The 25,092-nt window shown below is 37.6% G+C and overlaps 1 protein-coding gene across 1 annotated transcript in view; it reads left to right on the top strand.

The window, feature by feature from the left end:
* LOC104160798 (receptor-type tyrosine-protein phosphatase mu-like) overlaps positions 1-16,900 on the top strand; it is a gene marked incomplete at its 3' end in the record, with an annotated part of 40,732 nt that extends 23,832 nt beyond the window's left edge. Inside the window, exons 6-7 of the mRNA XM_009699017.1 lie at positions 15,454-15,727; positions 16,864-16,900. Of these exons, the coding sequence (XP_009697319.1) occupies positions 15,454-15,727; positions 16,864-16,900 (311 nt within the window). The remainder of the gene's footprint in view (positions 1-15,453; positions 15,728-16,863) is intronic.
* Positions 16,901-25,092: the final 8,192 nt, after the last annotated feature.

Genomic DNA, 25,092 nt, shown 5'->3' with positions numbered 1-25,092 from the left:
GAGCAGGTTGCAGAGCATCCATGAAAAAGGGAGAAAATAAGCATTCTCCCTCTACTTATAAACTACTCATTTTAATACATCTATTTGCTTAATTGCCTAGCCCAATTCAGTAGTGAGTTTCCAGTGCACAGCTTTGTAGAATGTAGAAGGATCTCATTCTTTTAGTGTTAACATTGTGTCATTAATCTGTTAGCTGATGTCCTGCTCTAAATACTGCCTCTTCATTTCTGTGTAATATCCAGGCTCGTTGATCAATTTGCATGTGCATGCTATTTTGCATTCATAAATAAGAACTGTGCAACTTGCCGTAGTTACACATGTGAATGTTACATTTGCACACCTCAGGGACACTCTCTAGGGCATAGTCACATTATTACAGGAGTTTATGGTTTGCTAGAAAATATTGAAGTAGAATATTGCTTACTTGTAATCGGGTTTTTTTAGTGGAAGTGATTTTGGTTTTTAAATTTGTAAACTGCAGTGTATGTGCAGATCTTCATGTTACAATTTTAAATCTATAAGCTGTATGTTTGTTTTTCTTACCTTTTGCAAACTGTGCACCCCTAGGAATTTGCAGAGAACAAAATGAAGATCACAACTGTAGGATGCAGCATCTTCTATAATAAGCAGAAACTGGGAGTTGAATACAGGAGAATGAGCAATAGTGTATCTTATCATTTATGTACGGATTTAGATCTGAAGAAATCTCCTAGTCTTTAGGAACATCACATTATTTCTCAAAGTACTTTTTTTCATTATTCTTATACTTTATCTTTGTGTAGCTACTGATCTTCTTCAGTGCTATTGAGGAAGAAACCTGTGGTTTTCGAGTGGCCCTGGAGTTCTTTGAAAGTAGAAATTACTCAGGCAGGCCCTTGCATGAAGGCTGCCTCTTTTTCTGTTACTCCATTCCTTTTAATTCCAGTACAGTATTTTGTCATATTATAACCAGCAACTCTGAACATTGTAGAATGATAAGAACATAGTATAGTATTTCTTTAAAAATACTTCAATCTCGAAATTATTTAGTGGAAATGATGTAACACATTCATCCCCTGTAGATTTAAAGAAAGAGTAATGTCCCTGTTAGATGGGAGTCAGCCTTCCCGTTTTCTTGGGAATCCAAGTGGACTGGTCATTTAGACCTTGCTAGTTCTATCCTCTACCTCATTTGCGAAGGCTGGGTAATAGCACTGTGTCGTATTCTGTAATAAGAAACATAACTAGTTTGTTTCTTCTTTGCGCCCTGGCTTATGTAGCAGGAAGGAACCAGGCAGAATCTGATGGGTCAGGTACCGTCAGTGACTTTGCTGGAGCTGAAAGTGCGGTGTGATGAATCTTTCCATTCCAGTCAGAAGCAGACCTGCAATTTGCAAGCAGTAGTGAGCTTTCTTTGAATATCAGAGAGTCAGGCATACACTTTCAGAAATGCTACTACTGACTCTGCTAAGATGGGCTGTGTGATCTCACGGGTTGTTGCATATCAGTTTGCGTGTGTTCAGAGTCCTGGAATTTCCTTTTGTTTCTTCGTCGTTGATCTGTACTTCAGTGCCATTGTGCATCAGTGTTTTCTTGCTCTGAGGCAGATTGAAAAGAATGGATCAGTCAGCTCTGCCATGGCTTTCAGTTTTGAATATTTCCTTCAGATCCCCTCTAACTTCATTTTTTTTTAGACAGAATTATTTTAGACAGTTTTGGTTTCTTTAATTTCTTTTAATCTGTGACAAGACTTTACTCCTTTTTCCACGCTTTCCAGTTGTTTTATAAATTGGCCTTGGCAACCTGAAAACTGGTGAGTTAAATGGTGTAATATTGGCTTATAAAAGCACCTCGCTTGCTGTACCAAGATGTTTTTATCTCGTATTTATGAATTTATCATTTTTCTGTGTTCTTTTTGAGAAGAAATTAAGCAAAGAACATAAAGCTGATTAAGAAGCTTTGAAATGGTCTTTGGATTGTTCCAAGTATCATAAATGTAAATTCATTGAAAGTATGTTTTCTGGCGTGGTACCAAAATATCTTGCCATAGTTTCAGCAAAATTCACTGAAATAGAAAACACTGTTAATAGAAAACACATTTCCTCAGACAATGAAAATCTTATTTTATGATATAATGGCACATTTTAGCCTGCAATAACAGATAAGATTGATCACTTCTTATGATTCACTAGTACGCATAGGGTTTCAAGGTCACATTATTTGATTTGAACTAGCTTTGGCTCCTAGTTGTGCTTGTTTACAATCTGGTCACATTCTATTAAGTCTTGGTAATTCATCTGACTCTACACTCAGGTGAATCTAACAGATGAAAAGAAATGTATTTATTAAGAAGTCTTAAAATAATTTGTATTCCACTGTTGGTATTTTTAGAAAAAAACTTGGCTTTCTAAGATGGTAGGACCACATCTGCTACAGTCTGGCGCTGAGAAACTGCCAATCTGACTGAAACAAAGAGAATCAACTGCTAGTTCTTGTCTATTTTTATACCATATAAGGTGATCATTTTGCATACCATATATGATATCTAACCTTTAATTATAATTGCTCTGTCCTTGTGCTTGTTACCAATTTCTAATTACTAAATCGCAATGACATCAAAGGAAAAAAATGCTCAGATAAAGAAATCTTTAAATTAGTTAAGTCAAAAAAATCAGCAGCAAAAATCTTTCATCTTGACCTAATGTACTTGAAATTCTATGCCTAATGTGAAGATTAATAACAGGTGGCCTTTTAGGGAGCGCTCAGCTTGAGTCTAATGTTCTAGATGTTCTTTTATTATCCCAAACCTCTATAACTAAAGGATTTTTTCACCATGCCCTTTGTTCACTATGTGGGACTGTAATTGAGTTCATATTCTCACCCAACCTTTCAGCTGTAATTAATATTTTATTATATCAGATTTTATCACTAAATAGCCTAGCCGCAGAGTATTGAGCCACACACATGCTCCCACGCACGCGTACACACACAAAAGCAATAGTGACTTATTGATGCCAAGCAAGTTCCATGTAATGAGTTATGGTTGAGAGAATACAAAATACATGCCTGGTACCAAGCTAATATTCCAAAGCAATTTAGGACTGATCTTATCTTGATCAAACCAGAACAAAGAGAAATTAAAGTTACAAGAATGAAATATTCAACGCTGTGTTATTGTATCAGGCATGCGGCATCTAACAAAAATTGTCTGTTGAAGACCAACTATTATCTGTTTTCATTATTATATTTTATGAGCAAGAACAGTTTAGGTCATACACTTTCTGTGCTAAGAGTGACACACTGTTCTCTGAGCTTTGCTAAGCACGAACACCTCCACAGCATGACAGATGTAAAAATCAGAGCATTTAAGTTGATACGTTGTTTGCTCTTTAAACTGGAAGAAACCAAAATGCCTTTCTTTCACTGCACTGCATACTGAGGGGTTTTTTGCTACTCTGAACTATTCCAATGGAAAGAAGGTGTTTTTAATGCAAATTTTGAAAGATGGAGGCAGTATTATCGTATAAATAACTGTAAACAAGATTGGAGAGAAATGTTTCCTAATCCTAGATAGCTTTGATGATCAGTGGTTTTCAGTATAAAAGCCTCCCACGTACTTTGGGACTAACTGGCGTTCCTGGATGCCAGGGTTTTACAGAAATCTCCGTCCCCCTCTGGCTCTCCCCCTACGTCTCTTCCTCTTTTCCTCTGCACCCCCCTCTCTCCCCACCTCCCTCTCTCCATCTTCCTCCTTCGCTCCCTGCTTTGAATAGGTGGTTGCTGGCAAAAAGTACTCAGATTAAGACGGAGGTCACCGGCAGGATAGTGTAGAAGCAGTGCTGTACTTTAAATGGTTTGTTAATTCTTTGATATCAGCAGAAATAGCCCCTTGAAATGTCTGCAACATTTTTTTTTAAATTATTTTGGTTGGTTTGTACACAACAAAGTCTCCCAGATAATGAGTAGACCCATTTTCCCCAAGGGAGAGCTCTGTTGAAGAGGAACTAAGCCTCCTCAGAGGGCCAGGAGAGGAATTACAGTGTGTTTCTGGTTACTGAAAACCGTGGTCTTACTCTGATAGCAAGGATGGCCTAGAAGATAACAGTGCAAGCTGGGGCTCGATGCGAATGAGAGCACGGTTTTGTTTCTGGTGTGGGTAGGGACAATCAGTGTAGCTTTCTGCAAATGAATATATCATGCTCTCTCCATTCCTATATGTAAAATTAAAATAAATGGAAATACCGTTTTCCTCCCTAAAGGAAAAGAAGAAGAGATATCTATGTATGGTTGTGAACAACTTGGCAATGGGGAGGAGTGTCATCATAGGCAGCTGTATGTTTAGCTAACTGTCTGGGGAGAATTATTTTTTTTAAACTCACTTCTTCCATGATGCCCACCAGAAAGTCTCAGAATAGTGACTTTGTGGAATATTTTGTGGAATTATTATCCTCACAGTCCATTCCTGGTTTTCATCCATTTTAACGCCATGTTGTGAGCAGTCTACAAAGGAAGTAGGAGGCATCCCTATTTTATGCTCCTTGGTAGGGAAGTCAGTCTCAAAGCCCCGGAGAATCTGAAGCCGTAGGTCAGTGCAGTTTAGACCAGCATCATTTCAGTTAGTGATACTGCTGCTTGGGCTTTAAATTAAGAGCATAAAGCCTTGAGGAGTGAGATCAATAGTATCTGGTGTCTAGAGGAACTGAGCCCTTACACTCAGTAGGAATAAAACTTGTTCGCTGGTAAAATGAAGGAAGGATGTACTCTTTGGCTTGTGTGTACTGTATAACATATCCAAGATAAGAATTAAACTTTCTGGAACATAACTAAGCTAAAGTTACGCCTGATTTTATGCTGGTTTCCTAAGAAAACAAGGCTTATGCATCAAACTGTTCACCTGTCTGTATGTTCCTTCCTTCCCTCATTGATGTTGGACCTCTTGGAAATTTTCAAGCACGTATGCAATAGTTTAAATGTTGCATAAATAGTAAGTTTCTCCCACATTTTGGAATCTCTGGGTACGGAAGAAAGATCCAGATTAGCATCTATGTGGAAGGATAGGCTGTGTTAAAGAACCCAGTACCGGATTGAGGTACATGGGATGTTGTTGTCCCCTATACATGGAAGAGATATCAGCAGAGAAGTTTTATGTTTGCCAAAAATATAATGGTGACATACCTGTTAGAAAGACTATCAGCTTATGTATACCAGAGTCAGTCATGGGAGAAGCCAAGTGTCAGTTGGTAGAGCAATTAAAAAAATACCTGGTAGATCATTGTGAGCGTAAAGAGATCTTGTAGCAGTCATTCTTGGATAAACAATTGCACGCACACACCCCCCCCCCAATCTTATAAAAGTATATGATATGATTTTGTAACTGTATTATGAAGTATAGTAATTTTATAAATTACATGCAACATGTTTGTAAAAGGTGTTTCATTTCGTAACTGTATTATGAAGTAGCTAAGTTGTTACAAAATGCTTTGTTTAAAGTATATCTGTGTTAGATTGACTTCATTTTTAGTTTTTCTTTCCTCCTCCTCCTTTTTATTTCACTTCTTGTTTATCAAAGGTGAGGGTACATCTCCACCTCTTTTCAGTATATTATCTGTTCTTTTATTTTCCTCTTCGCTCCTTCTCTACATCCCTACCCTGTGTAGTCTTTTGTATTCTTAAATGTTTCAATCTTTTTCTGGTTTTGTTTGCTCAGTTTTTCTTTCTCTTTTCACATGCACAGTTACTTACCTGCAAACTAAAACTATTTAAATGTGTCCTTACAGTCTCTTCATTCTAAACATTTCTTTTCCTACAAAAGAAAAAATAGTCTGCCAAATCTTGGGTGTCCTCTGTAGCTTGTCACTTGCAACCACTACTTAGTAGCTACGTCTCGTGATACCGCACAGCGCACATTAGGGGAGATCTGCAATCCAAGATGTCTTTTGTTTGTCCACCAAATACACACCTAATAGCTGAGAGAATTTACGAATATAGAGCCAAATGCTCTCTTGCCTTGTTTTACATCTGTAGAAAATTACTTTGAAGTCAGTGTGAAATAGTACCATTACAAGTAGGTTTAATTTTAGTTTTGTTTTGCACTCACTTTATTCTATACAGGACTACAGAATATGTACAAAATCTATATATTTTCTTGACAATTGTGAGTTTGAATAAAAAGCAGCCAAATACATGAATCCATATTAAGTATGGAGAGCACAAGCCACAGAGAGGTTGTAGGTGGTTCAGAAAAAGTATGTTTCTATTCATAGGGGTTTTGTGGCCTATGATATTTTAGAACATTTTTTTTTCAGCAGAAGAAATAATAATGGAAAACTTTATCTTCAAAATGACAAAGGGATGTCTATGCCTATCTTTATTGGAAAAAAAAAAAAGGTAGAATTACGTGGTTATTTCTAAGTATGGAGAGTTGCTAATACATCGTCCCTTATCAGACTGATGGTACCAGGATCGAGTAGCAGTCAGTCCCTTGGAGAGTGGGCGTGGGGAAACTTTATTTCAGGATTAAGGAAGTTCAGGTGTAGAAATGTGTGTAAGCAGTTACAGAGACATAGTTGTGTCCTTGTCATCCTGTTTGTTGTAATTGTGACAGTCTCTTACTCTCGTATACCAGTATGGTAGTATCACTCCCAAGTCCTAGTTGGGCTCCTGTGTAAAAGATTTTCATCAATATTTATCAAAGATTTGGGAGGTTGGGAGTGTTTAGCGAACAGTTTTGATTCCCTTGCCAGTCAGCAAATCTCGTAACGGCAGAGCAGTCCCTTGTGCCACAATTATTGTTGGCATTATGTCGAACCACCACTTATATGTGTTGATCAAATGGTTCTTATCAATTTAAATACGCTGTTTCAGTAGTAAACTAATACTTGCTTTGAATAAGGGTAGGTTAGAGTATGTATTGAATTTATTGATTTTTGCAAAGGATAGACTGGATGAAGTAGGAACTGCAGTCCATCAGCATGCTTTATGTTGTGAAATGGAATACAGATGATCTACTGCCGCTTACATGTTGGCAATCTTTCATTATCCTTCTAAAACAAAAGTATTACAAACTGAAATCCTTAAAAGATATTTTTTCTCTCTCTCTCCTTCTTACCAACAAAACAAAGTTATATTTTGAGTCATCGTTTATGATAACTGAATCTAAAGGCAGAAACATTTCACAAACGTTTTGCAAATGGTACGTGATTGCCTGCGATTACAAGGCTTAAGATCTGCTGGATGTTCTCTGCCCCTGACAGAGTGTGCTTGGATTCTCTAAAGCAGTGAATCCGTGTACTAGGAAATAAGGCAAAAAAATTAAATACAGTGTGGCACACATCTGGCCGCTGGAAGGCAGACGGAAGGAGCGTGTGTCATTGTCTCCTTTTCTTTTCTTGCAGGTTTTCTTCTAAGAATTTTTGAAGCCCAGGCTCTGATGTCTCCCTTAAATCCTAGGGAGTCCAAACTTACAAAAGAGAAATTTATCAGTTCTTCTGTGTTTGGAAAAAACATTTAAATCCATGATGAACTTACAGTAGCCGTTGCTTTACCACTTTCAGAGCCCATCTGACTCTTCTGCAATTAAGATATTATGTTGCAAGTGTTTTCCTTCTTGAGGGAATGGAATGTGTTGTCATATCCTCCCCTGGTGACCATCCTTGTAGGAAAGAACAAGCAAAATATCTTTAACTTCCCGTGACATAATGCTTGCTGTATGAGAACTATAGGGATTTCCTGTATAAATCCATAGGAATGCTAAGGAGAGGTTTGCTTGGATGTATTTTTCCCAGGAAAATCCCTTTTGTAAATACTGACTTCTAAGTCTTTGAGACTGTCCATACGAAAGAGTTGGGCAGTCACAAAGCAGCTTAGGAGTTTTACATTAAAAACCAGATACCGCTCCCCCATGGCCGTGGGTCTGTGAAGATAAAGCTTATTCTGCACCTGAGAGTTTACATTTGGCAGTATCTCTGGGGGCTGAGCCTAAGCTGTCTTATCTCCTCCTTCACAGCTGGTTAGGTGTCTCTGCTTTGATTGATCTGAGAAATGGGGCTCCTTGCATGACAATGGAGGTGCTATATAATATTAGTCCCTCTTATGTTCACTCCCGGCCTGATTCTGAAAGTTTTCTGGCTTTCTCCAGTTTGACTTTTCCCATGGGCTGGAAATTCTGGTGCCAGTAATAGTGTTCCCTGAGAACGAAGACAGACCCTGCCTTGGAGAATCGAACCAGACTTATCCCTTGACTTACAAAGCCAGTAGATAAAGCTAGGTGTGGAAGTAGAATCATTCCATTCAAGTTTCAACAAGCTACTAGCACAAAGTATTTTCTTTTCTTAGTCCCTTTCCTACACTTTGGAAGCACCACCTGTTCCGCAGACTTAGAAACCTGCCAAAGATTGTGGAACTTTTGTTTGCATAAAACCTCCTGACTTCAAGTAAAGATGCAAACAATATTTATAGGGGTTTAAGACTCCCCTCACTTGCAGAGAGAAAAGGCAACACACCTTTAACACTGGTATGTCAAGCACTTAAACGTGAACAGTTGCAAGAATTTTGATTGCTTCTGTGTTGCCAATTTTATTTGCAACATAGCCTAGTTCACCTTTTTTCTCCTTTATAAATTAGATCTTTAGTATATTACTTTAGCAATACTAGTATGGTTGTTGGCATTGGTTACAGCAGCCTTAATTTGGAGGTTTTGTTTGGTCTATTTGCTTTTTTTTTTTTACTGTAATTTCTGTATTTTCATATCTGAACCTTATGGTCATGCAAGGCGTTTTTTTTAAGCTTCTTCATTTTTTTCTCACTTTAGAAGCTATAGCAGGCAAGGCTCTATTTTTCTTAAAGCCCAGAAAATCTCTGCTCTCCCAAATAAAACTTTCCTGAAATAGAGGGGGCTACCTTGAGCAGGCTTCTCCGTCATTAGTAGGCATACTCATTTGTCCTTTTGCTAATCAAAAACTCCCTGGTCTTACTTCTACTCCATAAACTCCAGATTTATGGAGTCATTGATCTAATCCCTATCCTATCTGTAACAATGCCAATTCAATCACGGGGAGGGGAAAAGAAAAAAGGAAAAAAAATCCAAAGTCATACAGATTGCTTCATTTCTAATGCTTGGACAAGGAAAGTCACCCCTCCCAAATAAACGGCCCGTTTTATGTTCTTTCTGACTGCCCTTGTCCCGAGACCGTACGCTCCCTAGGAACAATTATTACTGCACCCAGTTCTTTCAGCCTATAAATGCTGGTCTTGAACAGAGCGATGGTCTCTGTTTGATACGCAGACAAAGCAGAGGTGAACAGTGTGTGCTTCCCCCTGTGACCAAATGTGCAAAATTCTGCAGTGGTCAGAGGGACAAGACCACTGTTCAGCTGGTTCTCCGGCTTCACATCTGTACTCAAAATGCCTGCACATGGAGTATATTTTGTTCAGTGTATATTATGCGTTGCTAGTACTCCTGACCCACTGGCAAAGCCTGTGTAGCTGTGATGGTGAGACACCTGCTAAATCAGGGATTGTCATTATCACCTTTGTTTAATGCCACCTATAATAAATACACAGACTCTTGCTCAGTAGGAGGACAGTTAGTGGCAATTTCTTGTAGCCTTCTTCTATTTGCCTGCTAACTGTAAATTATTAATTCCTGTCCTTTAAAGAGTAATTTCCCTCTTCCATTTCAAGATATGGTTTGCATATAATTTCTAGTACTATAAAAATTTAAGTTGTAGGATGAATTACCAGAATCTGGTGCAATATAAGGGCAGGAAGAAATAGAACAACATCTCCAATGTTAATGCATTTAGATACGTTATGAACATGCTAGAGACAACTGATGACAGAGATCAAGAGGAAGTTGTGTTGCAGATTATATAAAAAAAAAATTGTCCAAAGGTTGTCTTTTTGTAAAGAAGCAATGTTAAATAATAAACTTGTTACATAATGTATGATGAGCAAAGATATATGAAGCTTTGGATGCAAAGCATAACCGAAACAACTGCTATTTTTAAAAAGTGCTTGTGACGTAAATGGTGGTACGATAGAAGAACTTTCAGTGTCTACATAAGTATTGGTGAAATTGCGAGGACCCTATAGACTGTTACTGTTCGAGCAATCAGGTTCTTCGTGGAAATAAAACAGAGTGGGTTTGGGTTTTCTTTGTTTTACCATCTATTGGAACTTTGGTATTTTAGTAGAAGAACACAATGAAGATTCTAGCATGTAGAAAAAGTAGCGCTATGGGAGTAAGTAACTGAAATAATGGTCAGTATGTAGATTAAAGGTTATTCTATTGTTTGAATCTGTTAGCATTAAAACAAAGCAAGCATGGAAATCAAGATACAAAAATAGATATATAAAAAAGTACCAGTTATATATGTTTATCATAAAGCGTGAGACTAAGAAAAGACTTACTGCAGTGAGCAGAAAACTTCAAGTTAGGTTTTACAGTGCCACCATAGCAGTCAGCAAAGATAGCCCAACAGTTTACGCAGCTGATCAGGATGCTGGTAGTGGAGCTTAAGAGCTTTGCAGGCTTTGTACATTTCCTAGGAAAAAAAAAAAAACACAACAAACTATTTTTTCAAGGATAATAAAAAAGAAGGTCTTGAAGAGGTTTTAGTTATGAACAGTTGAAGCAGGCCGGAGGGAATAAGAAACTTCCCTGTTCTCATTTTACAGCTGGGGAACTGAGGCACAAAATATTTAATTGACTTGCCTAGGATCACACACCACAGTTGTATTTAAGACCAGTAAAAAAATTCAGATAATCTTTGTCTAGATTCAGGTCCTTAGGCCGTCTTTTTTTCTGTAAAATAAATTTTTAAAAATTCTTTATGGCTCCACTTAGGTGAAACATCAAGACTGTTTAAGAGAGAAAAAATAGAGCTGATATTTCAATAATGAAGTAATCAGGCTTGTTTTCCCTTTGTTTTTGATTTGGAATGACTTTTGGTGGAGGTGTAATTATAAATTCCTAAGTTTCAGTTGATAAATACCTAGATTGTACGTGTTAGGGACTTCTGTATTAAGAATCTTGAAGTCCATGCTTGCGTTCAATAGGCCCTTCTTGGAAAATTATTTTGTCATTTTGAATGAGACTTCGATTAATTAGAATTTGATTTACTGCATTCCAGTAGCGTGGAATAATGTCCTTATTCAGCAAGTTACTAAAACCCATCATTTCATATACTTGAGAATAAATATACACTTAAGTCTTCTTTTGAATTGTTTGAATTGTTTGGTTCCTTTGTCTAAATATTCTCAGCATGTTTGATTACTGTGTTAACATGTTTTCTTTCTTCTTTCTTGTGTCTTTTTCAACTCTCTCTGAAAAAATTTGGTATATTTAGCAGACATTGACAGACCATTTTAATTTAAGCAGCCCAATTTCAGTAAATATCCGAGAAGCCTCGTATGTCTAATTTCTAACAAAAATTACCGTCCTTATTATGTTCAGATCCATATCTCTGGATAATCATTTAAATTTGGAACTGTTTTGGAATTGTTAAAATAAAAAGTAGCTTAAAAATTACATCAAATTTTTCTTTTCCCACACATCCTTTTTAATGCCCAAATTTGAAATATTTGAATCCTAAGTTAAAAATAATTCCCATGTGTTCCTTTCTTGATGCAACAGTAAGTTTCAGTCTATATAAAAGTAGATTTTGTGTTCAATTTCCAAGGCATTGGAATTCTATAGTAGAACTGCATAATGTAAATTACACTTAAATTACATTTCTTTCCTTCGAAAAGATCAATCTTAAGTTCTACCAATAACTGATATGCTTTTGGCACCTTCCACCATAGTGTAGATTTTATTTTTGGGATTACAGATAGGAAGATGTTATTCTCTGAAATGTAGAGGAGTGGAAAAGGAGTAATGCAACTTCAAACCAGCAGGAACTCTGACTAGTACCTAAGAGGCATAATGGAGTCCTGGTGCAGTGCTAGCTCAATTCACTGGGCTTAAACCCTTTTCAGAGTAGGCGATTCAGCTGTTATGTATTAAAGAAAGCAATTTTAATAGTAGGGATTAGAGGAAGCTTTTGGATTATAATTGTAATTGAGGTAATTTTGTAAAATTCATTAGCAAGATGATCTCATTTGTACAAACGTAAAACGTATCACTCATACAGTTCTGTCAGGTTTCTGTTGACCCAGGTGCTTTTAATGTGTTAATTTACATCAGAGAAACAGCAATGTGTGGGAATTGGGCAGCAGATAGGATTTAGTTATTTTTCATTAGCACTTGGACTTTCATAAAGGGGAACAGAAAAGAGCTGCTTGACCTTTCAGTGCTTAAATTATTAAAGAGCAAATAGATTTCAGGTGTAGATGCTTGCAAATCTAATTTGTCTTGTGGAGTAAGGAGGGAAAGACATTTTGAGTTTGAAATTGCTCCAGTCAACTTAGTTCTTTCTTTAACGTATCTGAAGATGAATAGATGGCAGGCATTTAAAATGTGATATACAATGAGTAGTGCATGTAGTATAACTAAGATGAATTTGCCAGAGGAAGAGGAGCATTTTAATGACAGATTTGTTTCTAAAATCTACAATCTTTAGCTTTAATCACTGAGTGAAAAATGAAAAGAATCCTCATTTCAGTCAGTACTGAAACAGGTCATGTTACCGTGTCTGGTCTGAGGTCCCTCTTATATTCAGCCCTGCTGCCATAAAAAAGGTAACAATACTCTCCCGAAGGCGATAGCCAGATAACTTAGTTTACTGTCCGTCGTGCTTTAGTGAAACTGAGGGATTCTTATCTTTGCTGCAGTATTAGGCAAGTGTATCCAGCTTCACTACCTTGCAAGAATAGATGTTTACATCACCTTCTACTTTTTTCCCAATATTCCATTTAAATTTGCAAACGGTATTTATTGAAGATTCACTGTAAATTAGTAGTTAGAGGAGGCAACGTACTCTCTTCAAAGTAGCTTGGAATCCCAGTTCTAAGCAACTGTGTTTTGTTCTAGAAAATTAACTGCTAAAGTCATGTCGAACATTGATTGGGAAGAGAAGAAGTAGGATTGTAACGTAGATATTTCATGGCTAGTTATTACAGATCAGTTCTCAGAGTATCAAAGAAAGGTTGCCATGTATTGACCTTCATTTACTACTCAGCATGGAATTAATCAACTAATGAAAACCTTCCTGCTAGATGTGTAGGCTTTATGTGACAGAGCTGCAAAATGTACAGACAGTGGCCTTCAGGTGGACCCTCACCACATTTGTTTGTCTCCCTGGCTGTACCAAACTTATACATGGTTAGATTTCTGTTTTTTTTGATTAAAATGTCTAAATTTAGGTGTTCACTTGTAGTTATCTACATGTGAGCTGAGTATTTAGTTACTATAGTCAATGGAGCCTGGAAAGCAATGAAGTTGACCCAAAAGTAGACACCTCCTCGCTGGTCAGGTCTTTAAGATCTGTTGCCTGTACTGAGTAGCTCTCCAGTGACTGTAATGGGAGTTTACAGTTGTATAGACATCTTCATGAAGACATTTACATTTAAGTGTCTTAACATTAAACTAAATCTCCACCATATTGAAGCTCTAAATCAGGCAGAAGAAGAGGTATTAAGCATTTTCAGTACCACCTTTCCAGGCATTTTTTGTGAGTACAGGAAGTGCAGCATCTCCTACCAGAGATGCTAGATCTTAAAAACATCGTGAGCTAGGTCCGTTGCACATGATCAGTAGGTCTGGTAAAAAATAACAGTAAGATGTCCTCTTGGTGATAGTCAGCTATGAAGCCTGTGCAGACCTAGCATCATACTGTCATAGAATCATGAAGCCATCGAATGGTTTGAGTTGGAAGGGACTTTAAAGATCATCTAGTCCTGCCGCTCTGCCGTGGGGAGGGACACCTTCCACCAGACCAGTTTGCTCAAAGCCCCATCCAGCCTGGTCTTGAACACTTCCAGGGATGGGGCATCGTTCAAGCACATGGCATTATCTAAACATGCAAAGGCAGCTCGAGCGTAGAAGCGTGTGTGAGTCTGGTTGTGCACTGAGTCGGTGAGGCTCCCGAGAGCGCAAGAGCTGGGGAACTCAGTGCCTGCGCTCCAAGCAGCTTGAGCCTGGCAGGGCTGCGGCAGGCGCAGGAGCTCACTGGCTGTGAGCTGGCTTGGTGACTGCACAGTCATCTCTTTTATTTCTAAAGCAGATTATTGTTCAGAAGGGGAATAGGCATCGCTGTGCAGTGATATGACTAAGCCAGTAAGCCCTCTTGGGTCCAGACCGAGACCTGCAGAGCGCCAGCCGAAGCGTCCCTGTGCTTTGGGCAGAGTCTTCTGTAAATGTAATCATCTACCTACAGATGACGGAGTGGGAAGGACATGTCGGAAGACAGTGTGGGTATTTCATCTTTAAGAAACATACCCTACCCAGAGATTGCTGCTTTTTATGAATTATCAACTTGAAAGATCATAAATTGTTATTAGATGTAGATGGTGTGCAAAAATGTGGATACATTGCTGCTTTAACATGACTTACCTATACTGACTTGCTTACCAGGATTCAAGATTCCAGGAGACAAATAATGATTAAGAATCACTGGTCCCCAGTGAAGCAATAAACTTGCAAGCCAGTCCTCTTTAGAGACATGGACTTCCCACTTCACAAATTTGAAAGCACTGACTCAGGCTTTTACAGCAACTGCAAGGGTATAATGATTACACTGTTTGCATATACAGCAGAAATCACAATTTCTTTGTTCCTGCTTGAATGTCCATAGCACCTTTACAGCAGAGAGGGATGGACTGTTCCCTGGAGGTCCCAGTACCGCAAAGAATGCAAACTGAATTGCTTTGCAGAATGCAGAAACACTTAAAATTATGGTTATCTCTACGATGTGTAAAAGTGCTGTGTTGAGTGAGAAGAACTTCTATCACGAAGTGTTTTATTCTCACTCAGTAACAGTCAATATGCCACCGAAATGTTAAAAGACTGTAATTTACTCTGTGTATGCTTTTATAAATAGTTATAATGTCAACAGTTAAGCAAATACTATTCCCTGTCTCTTTGTAATTTATTTCCTCATTTTTATCTCAATACTCATTTCATTTAGTTTAGGCAAGATAAAGAGGTTAGAGAATGCATTCTATAGCTTTATACTTACTTCTGTGAACAAAATAATACTTAGTTCCACATTTTAGCACTGATCAAGCAAGCTTTTTCTGTACAAGAGTTTGAACAAGAAAGTGTTCTGTGCATTTGCTATGTCGAAAGCTGTGCTGTGTATGGCTAATTTTGTTTTTCTGAATCGAAATGGATTTGTTTGAAAGCTTGAATCTATTCTACAGATTCATATACCTGAATATCAAAATGTCATTTTCTTCCCTTGTCCTTTGCTCTTAACAGTTCTTTTTTTTCCATAAATACTGGTATTCTGTTACGGTTTCAGAATGAGTTGACTGCCCAGGTCTTAAAATAACCCGTGTGTTTCTTTTGTTCTTTCCTTTCTACACTCTTAGTGTCTATCAAATAGTTGTTGAAGAAGAACGCCCACGGAGGATCAAAAAGGCAACTGAAATCCTGAAGTGCTACCCAGTGCCGATTCATTTCCAGAATGCTTCACTTTTGAATTCCCAGTACTACTTTGCTGCAGAGTTTCCAGCCAATGGTTTACAAACTCCTCAGCCTTTTACTATTGGTGATAACAAAACCTACAGTGGGTTCTGGAACACTCCTCTTCTTCCTCATAAGAGCTACAGCATCTATTTTCAAGCTGCTAGCAGAGCCAATGGGGTAAGTCTTAAGACAGGTGTGGTTTTATACAGTATTTGCATGTAAATAGATGATTTGCACCAACTAGCAAGATACCCAATTTAGTTGCTAATGAGAAAATGAAGTAACCATGAAATTTAACACACTGTGTTTAAAAAACAGCAGTTTTCCTAACACAATATTGCTTAATGATTAAAGGTTACAGGAAAGAGGACAGGAAAACAGCACATTTTGTCCATAGTGAGTAGGCAAAGTAGGGCATTACCATTCTGTCTCATTATCTAAAAGCTGTCCAATGAATGTATTTAGCTTTTTTTCTTTCTTTTTTTTTTCTTTTTTCTTTTCCTGCTTTGAAGAGGAGAGCGTTTGATTTCTTTTGTTAAGTTTAAGCCAAACTTGATTGTGGATTTTAGCACATCTGTCTTGGCCTGTCCAGTCACATTACCTTGGTTTGTAACGTCTTGAACTCCCATTTTTCTCATTTGGTTGCCCTGACTGAATTAGAAACCACTTTTTTTCCCCCTTTCTGCAAACAATAAAAGAAAAATAAGTAGATGGAACCGAAATGAAAAGTGTGCAAAAAGATCTTCGCAGTTCATGTTTCATCGGACTTATTCTTCCCGGAATTGTTTTTCATTTCCTGGACAGACCCACCCAGAGCCCTTCAATTCTTGATAAGCTTTGGTTGTTTGTGCTGACAGCCTGTAAATGTTTTCTGCCAGAAACCATAATGGGGTCCCTCTTTCACAGTGCAGAAATCTGAAAGACCATTGATTATTTTTTCTTTCTAAAATTGTCTAGCATGATGCCTCTAACTATACTATCTGTAAGAAAACCAAAAATCTCCCAAGGTCATTATGTTGCCAAAGTAAAAAAGCTGAACGCTGAACGCTTGCCTGTGCTCTTGTGAATATCTTCACATATTTTCTACTTTTAGAGCAATCCTAAGTGAAATGTTTATGTACCATACCCAAGCAGTGTTTGCCCATATTATGAAGGCACATTGGAGTTGCTTAATAAGCAGTTAAATAGGTAATGAGGCACATTAAATGAACACTCCTCTGACATTTTATCAGTACCTTTAACAATAGAATCATGGATGACTTTCTTTGTTTAGAAACACAAGATGTGACCTTTCTCCTCTTTATTTGACACAGGAAACCAAAATCGACTGCGTCAGGGTAGCCACAAAAGGTATGTTCATATTATGTCATGTATTCTGTATTTCAGCTTGCTGAGTTTCTCTTCACATGGTCTTTGCAAACTTCCAGAAGTGTTTATATTACTAAAAAGCATCACTAAACCTATTACAGAGTGTTAAAGGATTCATTTCCGTCTCCAGCTAAGATTTAGGAAGTTTGATTTTTTGTTTTTAATAATAAATATATTGCTCATTTTTAGTTGTCTACTTGAACACAGGGTTTTTTAAATATATTCTGTGGGTTTTTATATGATCTCACAATAAATATTTTTTATTTTTCTGTATGTAGTAGAGTTATAAAATTGCCAATTGCAGAGTGCATACTAGCTGCTTATAAATCTGTAGTGAAAAATTACCCCTTACTCGTAAGCAATTATCTTATCTTAATTGCTTTATAAAAGAAAAGTGGAGAAATCATGTTCTTCATTTTCATGGTACAGATCAGCTATATTTATTGGACTGTCAGCACATGATACTACCATTTGTGAGACAAGTTTGTGTAATTGAGACAGTGCTAGCTATAGGTTTGATCCCCAGACAGGGAAGGATAAACAAGCTGCTGATACATTTAACTTTGGAGGCGAGGATCTGTCTGTGATTATCTTTGTAGTCTCTCCTTTTTAGTACCTCTAACTGGTGGCAACTTCAAAGCCTAAAAAAGAAGTGATGGGATAGTATGATTATTTGGAGATTGTAATAGGGGAAAAGGAAAGAAAGTACTGCTGTGAGCAGGACCAGGTAATACCACCTTGCGGTTTGGGCACCTGGTAAGAGTATGAAACAAAACCTACCTCATCCCTGTACTGCTGTTCCTTGCAGGAGATCATGCATGTCTCATACTGACTATCCCTAACGTAACTGATTCCACCATGATCCCTTTTACGTGTAGACTTCACAATTCCACCACCACTCAATCTAAATAGGATGGATGAGATTCTTATTACTTAAAAGTAAGAGAAATGTTAGCATACAGTTGCCTCTGTGAAAAGACTGGATCCTCCCTAATGCAATACATACACCAATTCCTAGTTTGGGTTGGGTTTTTTTTCCAAACCAAAGGAAGTAGTTTTAATTCTAATTTACTAAGTGACTTCTTACTAAACCATAGAAAACTTTCAAATATTTAAGCTAAAACCCAATAAAATATAGATGAGAGATTAATTTCAGATTCAAGTGGAATCCTATGTTGTTTTCTGGTAGCTTCAGTGATACCAGCAGTGGACTACATTACCTCAGAAATCATAATAGAGGATTAGAGGAATGGATTTTAAATTATTTGCAGATTTGTACTCCTAATCACTAATGGATGTTCAACTATTTCAATTACTTGACTGACTGAAAAATCTTACTCTCATTTGAGAAGCGGGCGTAACTTTATGGATAGGAATAGCTCCCATAGCAACAAGCTACTTTGAGCTAACCCATTTGGCAATGGAGATGTGAGAAATGGAGCTTTTATTTTAAACAAATCTCCATATATTTCTGTTTTGAAAGCATGTTTCAGAATTCTTCATGGTACCTTTGTGGAAGCCTGTAAAATAATGTAAGAGGTTGTTGTGCGGACTATTAAACCAGAGGTATCCTCAATGGCATTTATAGTCCCTGGTGCAAAACTTTCTTGGGGGGCTTCTGTAAAGCACTGATTTCCATGGTTATAAACTGAATGTCTGTATTATATTTTTAAACTATATTAATTTTTTAAAATTAAATGGAGACCATGACACATTTTAATACGATATGAATCATATCTGTCTGTACAGATTTTTTCCCTTGAGATCTAACAGAGATACTTGAGAGAAAAGCAGACTTCTGTGCCCTCTTTGGACTTCCCATGTGTGGACTAGACAAAATAGCAAAAATGTCTGTAGGTCAGAAGTCACCACACCTGCAGTGGGGCAAGACAGAGAATTGTCCTCTCCTGTTCACCTCCCCTTCTGTCCACACCCCCCCAAACAGCTCAGTCCAACATTCACATTGCCTGTACCCCAGGAAACAAAGGCTGCTCTGACTGCTGTGCCTGATCTCGTACAGACACGCACCATTTTCCACTGTGTTTTGTGACTATAGGATAGCTGCTAGACAGTAAGCTACTTAAGCTCTATCATGTGCTCGTTGTATCCATCTATGTATTACAGTGCTTCTTGCAAATAAGGTTGCAAATGCTCTCTAGTACAACATCTAGTTTTCGTATGCTAATAATATTTCTGAAATGTTTGTATTCTGGGCTTCTGTTATCTTTAAAAGTTCAAGTATGGTGATTTTTAAAGCTAAAAGGAAGTGCTTTAGGCCATTCATGTATGAAACTGGTACAATCTTCTTTTAAATTAAGGTCTGATCCTGGAAATACCTACAGCCTCGTGTAGGCCATCGGAGTTAGTAAATGTACTCTAAAATTTAATACGTATGTAGGAAACCATATGCTTTTAGACCCTAATCAAGTCAGTTATGTACCTAATTTTGAGCACAAAGAAATAATCTCACTGACTACAATGCAACTATTCTGTCTTAAAGTAGACATGTAAGTATTTTACTGGATAAAGGCCTGTGCCATAAATATACCCTGTAAAACAGACATGACAGTGCAACCAACTGTCCACTTGTTTCTTGAAAGCTTCTGCAATTCCATTCCTGTGGAATTTGAGGATTACACCAAGTGCATTGGCAGCCCTTCCTGGGATCCGAGTCACCCAAGGCAATCTCCAAGCTGCTCCACTGAGCCAGCTGAGCTTGGCCAAGCAACCTTGTTGCCTGTGTTGGCCTGTTTGAAGTCTGCCCTCAGGACCAATATGGGAGTTCAGAACCTGACATGAGCATAGCTGTATCATTTACTAGCTATATTTCCTTTAATTATCCCAACTCTAGATAATCTAAAAGCTGTTGATGCCCTTGAGACCTCCTTAAGATCATTGAGATTCTCTTTTAACACCGAGTTTTGCAGTGATCATTCCATGGCCCACTGTATGCTTTTTTATTTTTTGTTAAAATAAAAATAAATGAGTAAGTGTAATGTAAAGATACAAAGCGTTCTTGCCCCAGATCCAGCAGAACCCTTGAGCAGGTACTTCACTTTTCACTCCAGTTGATGTCAACAGGAATAATGCGTGTGCTTACTGTCAAGCACGTGCTCAACTGGCACACGCTAAACTGTGTTGCTGGATCAGAGCCAAAGTGCACCAGATAGCCTCATATTGACAGGCTGCTTGTTAGAAAAGTGCAGCCTAACTCTACTGAGTCAAATGCTTGTGTAGGGCCGGTAGCTCGATCATACTTTCTCATTCCATCAAGTATATTTTAAACAACCTCAATTTGTAACATTTTTTAAAATGCTCTTGTTTTATGGCCATTACATTTTTACTAATGAAATCTCTGTTAAATATGTTCTTTTAGAGATCATATAAAAATCCTGATTGCAATGATTGTAAGTGTAATTTAGGATCAGAATACTGGGGTTTGTAGACTTGAAAGTTCTCCTCCTGCTTCTACTGAAGTTGAAGGGAACCTTTGCCACTGACTTTGCTAGGAGAAGGATCAGACAGCATATTCTCGTCAGGCAGAGTCTTCTGATTCTGATTTTAGTTTTCTGTAGAGAAAGGCTTCTAGGACCTCTGTCACCATTTGGTGTATATAGAAATGTGGAGATTGCAGGGTTTCCACTCCCGTTATTTTTGACAAGATAATTAAACAAGCAAACAAAAATCAGGGGGAGATTTTTGTACCAGTGGTAATAAAGGTTGTCGTATTTTGCTTGAAATATGGCTTTCATATACCTACTCTTTCTTCAAGCTAAATGACTGTAAAATCTCAGCAGACAAAGTTGAAAACATTCCAAAACTCCTCCAAGTTTATTGCTATCAACTTTGTGGTGTTTTGTGATTTATATTAAGACTATATTTCCTGATACGACTGACAACACTGTCTGGATAGAAACATCTTGGTCATCTCCTAGGAATCCAGTTCTCGAGAGAGACATCATTGTTCTAATTTTGCAATATTGGAAGGCTTTCATTAATTATGAGAGAGAAAAGGATATTATAATATTTTAAATCCAGTAGCAACAGTACTCTAGCAGCTACTATCAACACTGCATTTCAGTGTTGCAGAGGGATATTTCAAAATATTATGCAGCAGCAGTTTTGAGCTTAATTGTCTGCAGATGGTAGATGATCTATTTTCCTCACTCGTTGCCACATTTCTAATAGCACCCAGGCTGTTCTATGTAAATGAGTGATCTTTCATATAATTTTGTCCTTAATTTTTCAATATTTTTTCTTTGCATCATTCTCCAGCTGCATCATGTTGGATCTGACCTCTTAATTTTTTTTATATTCCTTAATATATATGTATCACAGTGTGCTTAACCATTTAGAGGCAATCATAGAACTGCTGGCAAACAAAGAAGTATGAAATTTTATTAACGTGAGCCATGGTAATAGTTATCTATACCAGTCAGTGATTGTTATAGCTCTGACAGAAAAGCCTGAATACTTCAGGCACACAATACTTCAGGTTTTTCAGCTTTTTCTTGTCCTAGTGGCAAAACGTGAACTTGAAACTCTAGCCTGAAACACTTACATACATACCTAACTAAAAGCGTGCCAGCTCTCCCTGGTCATTCTCTGAATGCTGGAAGTTAAGTATATGCGTAGTGTGTGCATTTCGAGAACAAAGACCCAAGTGGGTACAGGGAATCTTAGCTAGCTCAAAACTATTTTACATTAAAATTATCTTTAAAAAGAATTATAGGAAAAATGTACTATTATGAAATAAGAAAACAAAAAGTGAAACTAGTTCACGTTACGTGAAGTTAATACTAGACTAATCTGAATAAGCAGTTAACCTTCCCTTAGAAAGCCCAGTGCTGTGCCTAGCAGAGCCAGAGAGTCTCCAGTTTCCCCAGATGCATTGTATGTAAATAATGTGCTTTGAGTCCTCTTCCTGAGTGAAAGTTACATACGAAAGCTTGTTAATTTGCAGAATAACCAAACTAACAACTGAAAATGAAAAGGAACTTGTGGGAGTTTTTTGGGTTTTATTTGTAACAAGTTCAGACAATAAACTATTGACCAAGATTCTTCTTGCTGGCCTAGCTTCAGTCTGGCTTTTTTTTCCCTCATGCATGCTGACCTGGAAATCTTCCTTTGCCTTAGCTGCGATAATCGTGACTCAGCTTACAACACCATACATTCGCATCGCCCCTGCTGCAGGCGACGACCAACTAACAGGTCAGATGTTCAAGTACAGACAAGTCATCATGCCCATTTTGTCTCATTTTCTTTGGCTCCTTTTCCCTGACAGTTTCTTCATTCTCTGCTCATAAATAGTTTTCTGTGTTAAAAGTTTCTTTTTGTTTGTAATTTTTTCTTCAGCTCCATTAAATTAAACGGTGTACTTGGCACCAAAACTTACACACACATCCCTGTACGTACGACTCCACTGCATGTGCCCATTGTGTATGTGATCTGTGGAATGTTCCTTCAAGCCTGATGTTGTAAAGACATCTAGTCTTGCTCTATCCGTAAATTAAAATGACAGTTTGAATATAGATGTATATCTGTGTACCTGTTTATTTTTTTCTGTGTTATTAGATCAAGACACTAGAATTTCTAAATAACTTAGGCTCAAGAGTTGCATGTGTAATTTAGGACAAAGATCTTGTATTAACGGAATTTTTTTTTACTGCAGAATGTTGGGAAGATCGTATTTTCTGGCCACATTTCAATATGCAAAAAATTGAAATAAAGAAATAAAATTGATTTCTTTTTGATTATGTCATACATAAGTTCTAGGATCAAAAAAAATAGCCTAGCATGTGGCATATCAGAATGAACAAGACTGTAGGGTTTTTAAATCTAATTGTCAAAGTAAACTCAGTATGCAAGTGAGACAATTATTAGGCTTGTGTGTGTCCTAGTTTGGCTTGAAGGCAATTCAGGATGTACCGGAAAATCTTTATGAACTTAGGGAAATGATTAATTTTGTCAGAAATAAACGCATGCATAAAACTTTTAAGGGATTTGGAAACATTTTTACTTTCAAACAGAAGCAGAGAGCATTAAAAACTCTAGAATCTAAGGTGGATTTGATGGAATATGTAACAGGGGAAGTTAGACCTAGTCCATCAGCATTTAGCATATGATAGAAGCACGGACTTTTTCAAGAATACTGGCATAGTTACTTGGGAAGCGTGTAAATGTTTCTACCGGGGTGTCTAAGGGATGAGGAGGAGTTCAGATGCTTAACATCTGGTTACTGCTGTAGTCAATAAGAGACAGTGAAATAATTCAGCTTAAGGTAAGAGGATTAGTGATATATCTGTTACAGCTTTTAATTCTAGGGTATGTGTTATGGTAGCAAAGCTGAGTGATCCATAATGCCCAAGTTGCCCTGTCAGTCAAGACAAAATTGCTGCGTGTATGTGTGTATTACGTAATCACATGTGAACTAACCAGAATAATGTATTTAGATGATGCCAGGAAGTACTACCTTGTTCTTGTTAGTGCTGCTTGTCAGAAGCTCTGTCCACACACATTTTTGTAGCTCCTTTATTTTTTACTTGCGAATACAAACAAAGCTTTGAAGAGACATGGAATATCTCTTCCATATCCTTGAACTTCAACAAGTTTTGATTTCTTCATCACAGGATTCAAATAAGCTTATATATTTTTTCCAGATGGAGAATTAAATGTTTTTCTTCTCGGCCCGGCCACGTGGCTGGTCCCATGCGAGCAACAGGAATTCAGGTTTTTCTACAGAGACGTACTGTGTAGGGTCCCTTAGGCAGGCGTTTCGACTTCAGGGCGGTACAGCAATAATGGTATCTGCAGTATCCATGAGGAACCCAAAGATTTTCTTAAATGAGATTTACAGGAGCTGGACTGGACATGAGGAAGCAGGGAATGATGTACATTCTCCCCACACTTTTCTCTTAAAAACTCCCAGACTGTGGAAAGGATCTACATGTAAAAGGACCTGTTTATGTGGAAATCCTAGGACTGTTGCTAACTGTAGTTACCACAAGCGCTACAGCTGTAACTGTTAAATAATGTTACTTAGCATTTTCTATTCAGTGCCTTTTCCTCACTTCTTTGCTCAGCACCGAAGTAATTACATTTGAGATCAAGAAATTGCTTTTGTCTTTTAGCATTTGAGGAGATGCATAACCGACAGTGGGGAGGTCAGGGTTGGAATTTTCTTTTTTTCAGGTGGGAAGTTGATGCTTTTTGCATAAAGAAAATTGAAAATCTTGGCTGCATTCCTGAATGTTGTTACCAATTTTAAAAGGCCCTCCTCTGCAGAAGATCATGATAATACAACTCAGCTTTCAAACCAGCTCTGCTTGCACTCATTTCGTCCACCCTCATCATCAACTCATCCTGGTCCTTACTGGTGTCCTTACTGGTACAGCTTATAAACAATGCATTATTAGTTCCTCTTTGTCCTTCTTTTCTCCTTCCTTTTCATATAAAAATAAGATGACTTCCATTTATAGGGTTACCTGCTACTTGCCCTAAATATCTTGACAGCCACGCCTTGCCTCAGTACTCCTTTGCAGCCTGTAGCAAAGGGAACTTTCCCTTGCTGTTGCACTTAAATACCTGCAGTGTAGGTGTCCTTGAGTTATAGTACAACAGAACATGCTGTAAAGGCAACTGTGTGATTTTGATTCTTAAGAGCCAAAATAGGCAAATTAGTGTTGTTAGTAACTATATTATTATCACTGATTCAATAACTTAGTAACTATGGAATTAAAATTTGGGTGATAGTGTTTAGCTTTCAGTGTTAACCTTACAAAAAGTGTCTAACTTGAAATCCACTCTATTGACTCTATCCAACAGATAGGGAGAATATCTGACTATCTAACGTTTGTCAGCCAGGAGAAAAGACTATGAATACATGAAGCATAATACTCCTCATGATACTGTCTCCATGTTTTCGTAAACAAATACAGTTTAACACTATGGTTGAAATAATGTAGAAGGTTAACAAAAAAACTTATCACATGCATAAGTGACTGTATGATCTTGACTTTACAGTTGAGTAACAAATCCATGTTTTTGAGAAAGCCTGAAAGCATTTGCAGTTAGCTTCACTATTTTGTAAGAGACACTTCATGTAATAGGTTTAAATTGGCCATATTTGGTATTCACTTGGCCCTCATCTAGTTTGTTCTGTCTGCATTCTGATA

This window comes from Cariama cristata, unplaced genomic scaffold (assembly GCF_000690535.1).
Source record: "Cariama cristata isolate BGI_N322 unplaced genomic scaffold, ASM69053v1 scaffold7644, whole genome shotgun sequence".
In the NCBI taxonomy this organism is placed as follows: domain Eukaryota; kingdom Metazoa; phylum Chordata; class Aves; order Cariamiformes; family Cariamidae; genus Cariama; species Cariama cristata.
Note: the sequence above shows the minus strand (reverse complement) of the source record. Positions and strands in the feature narration are given on the sequence as shown.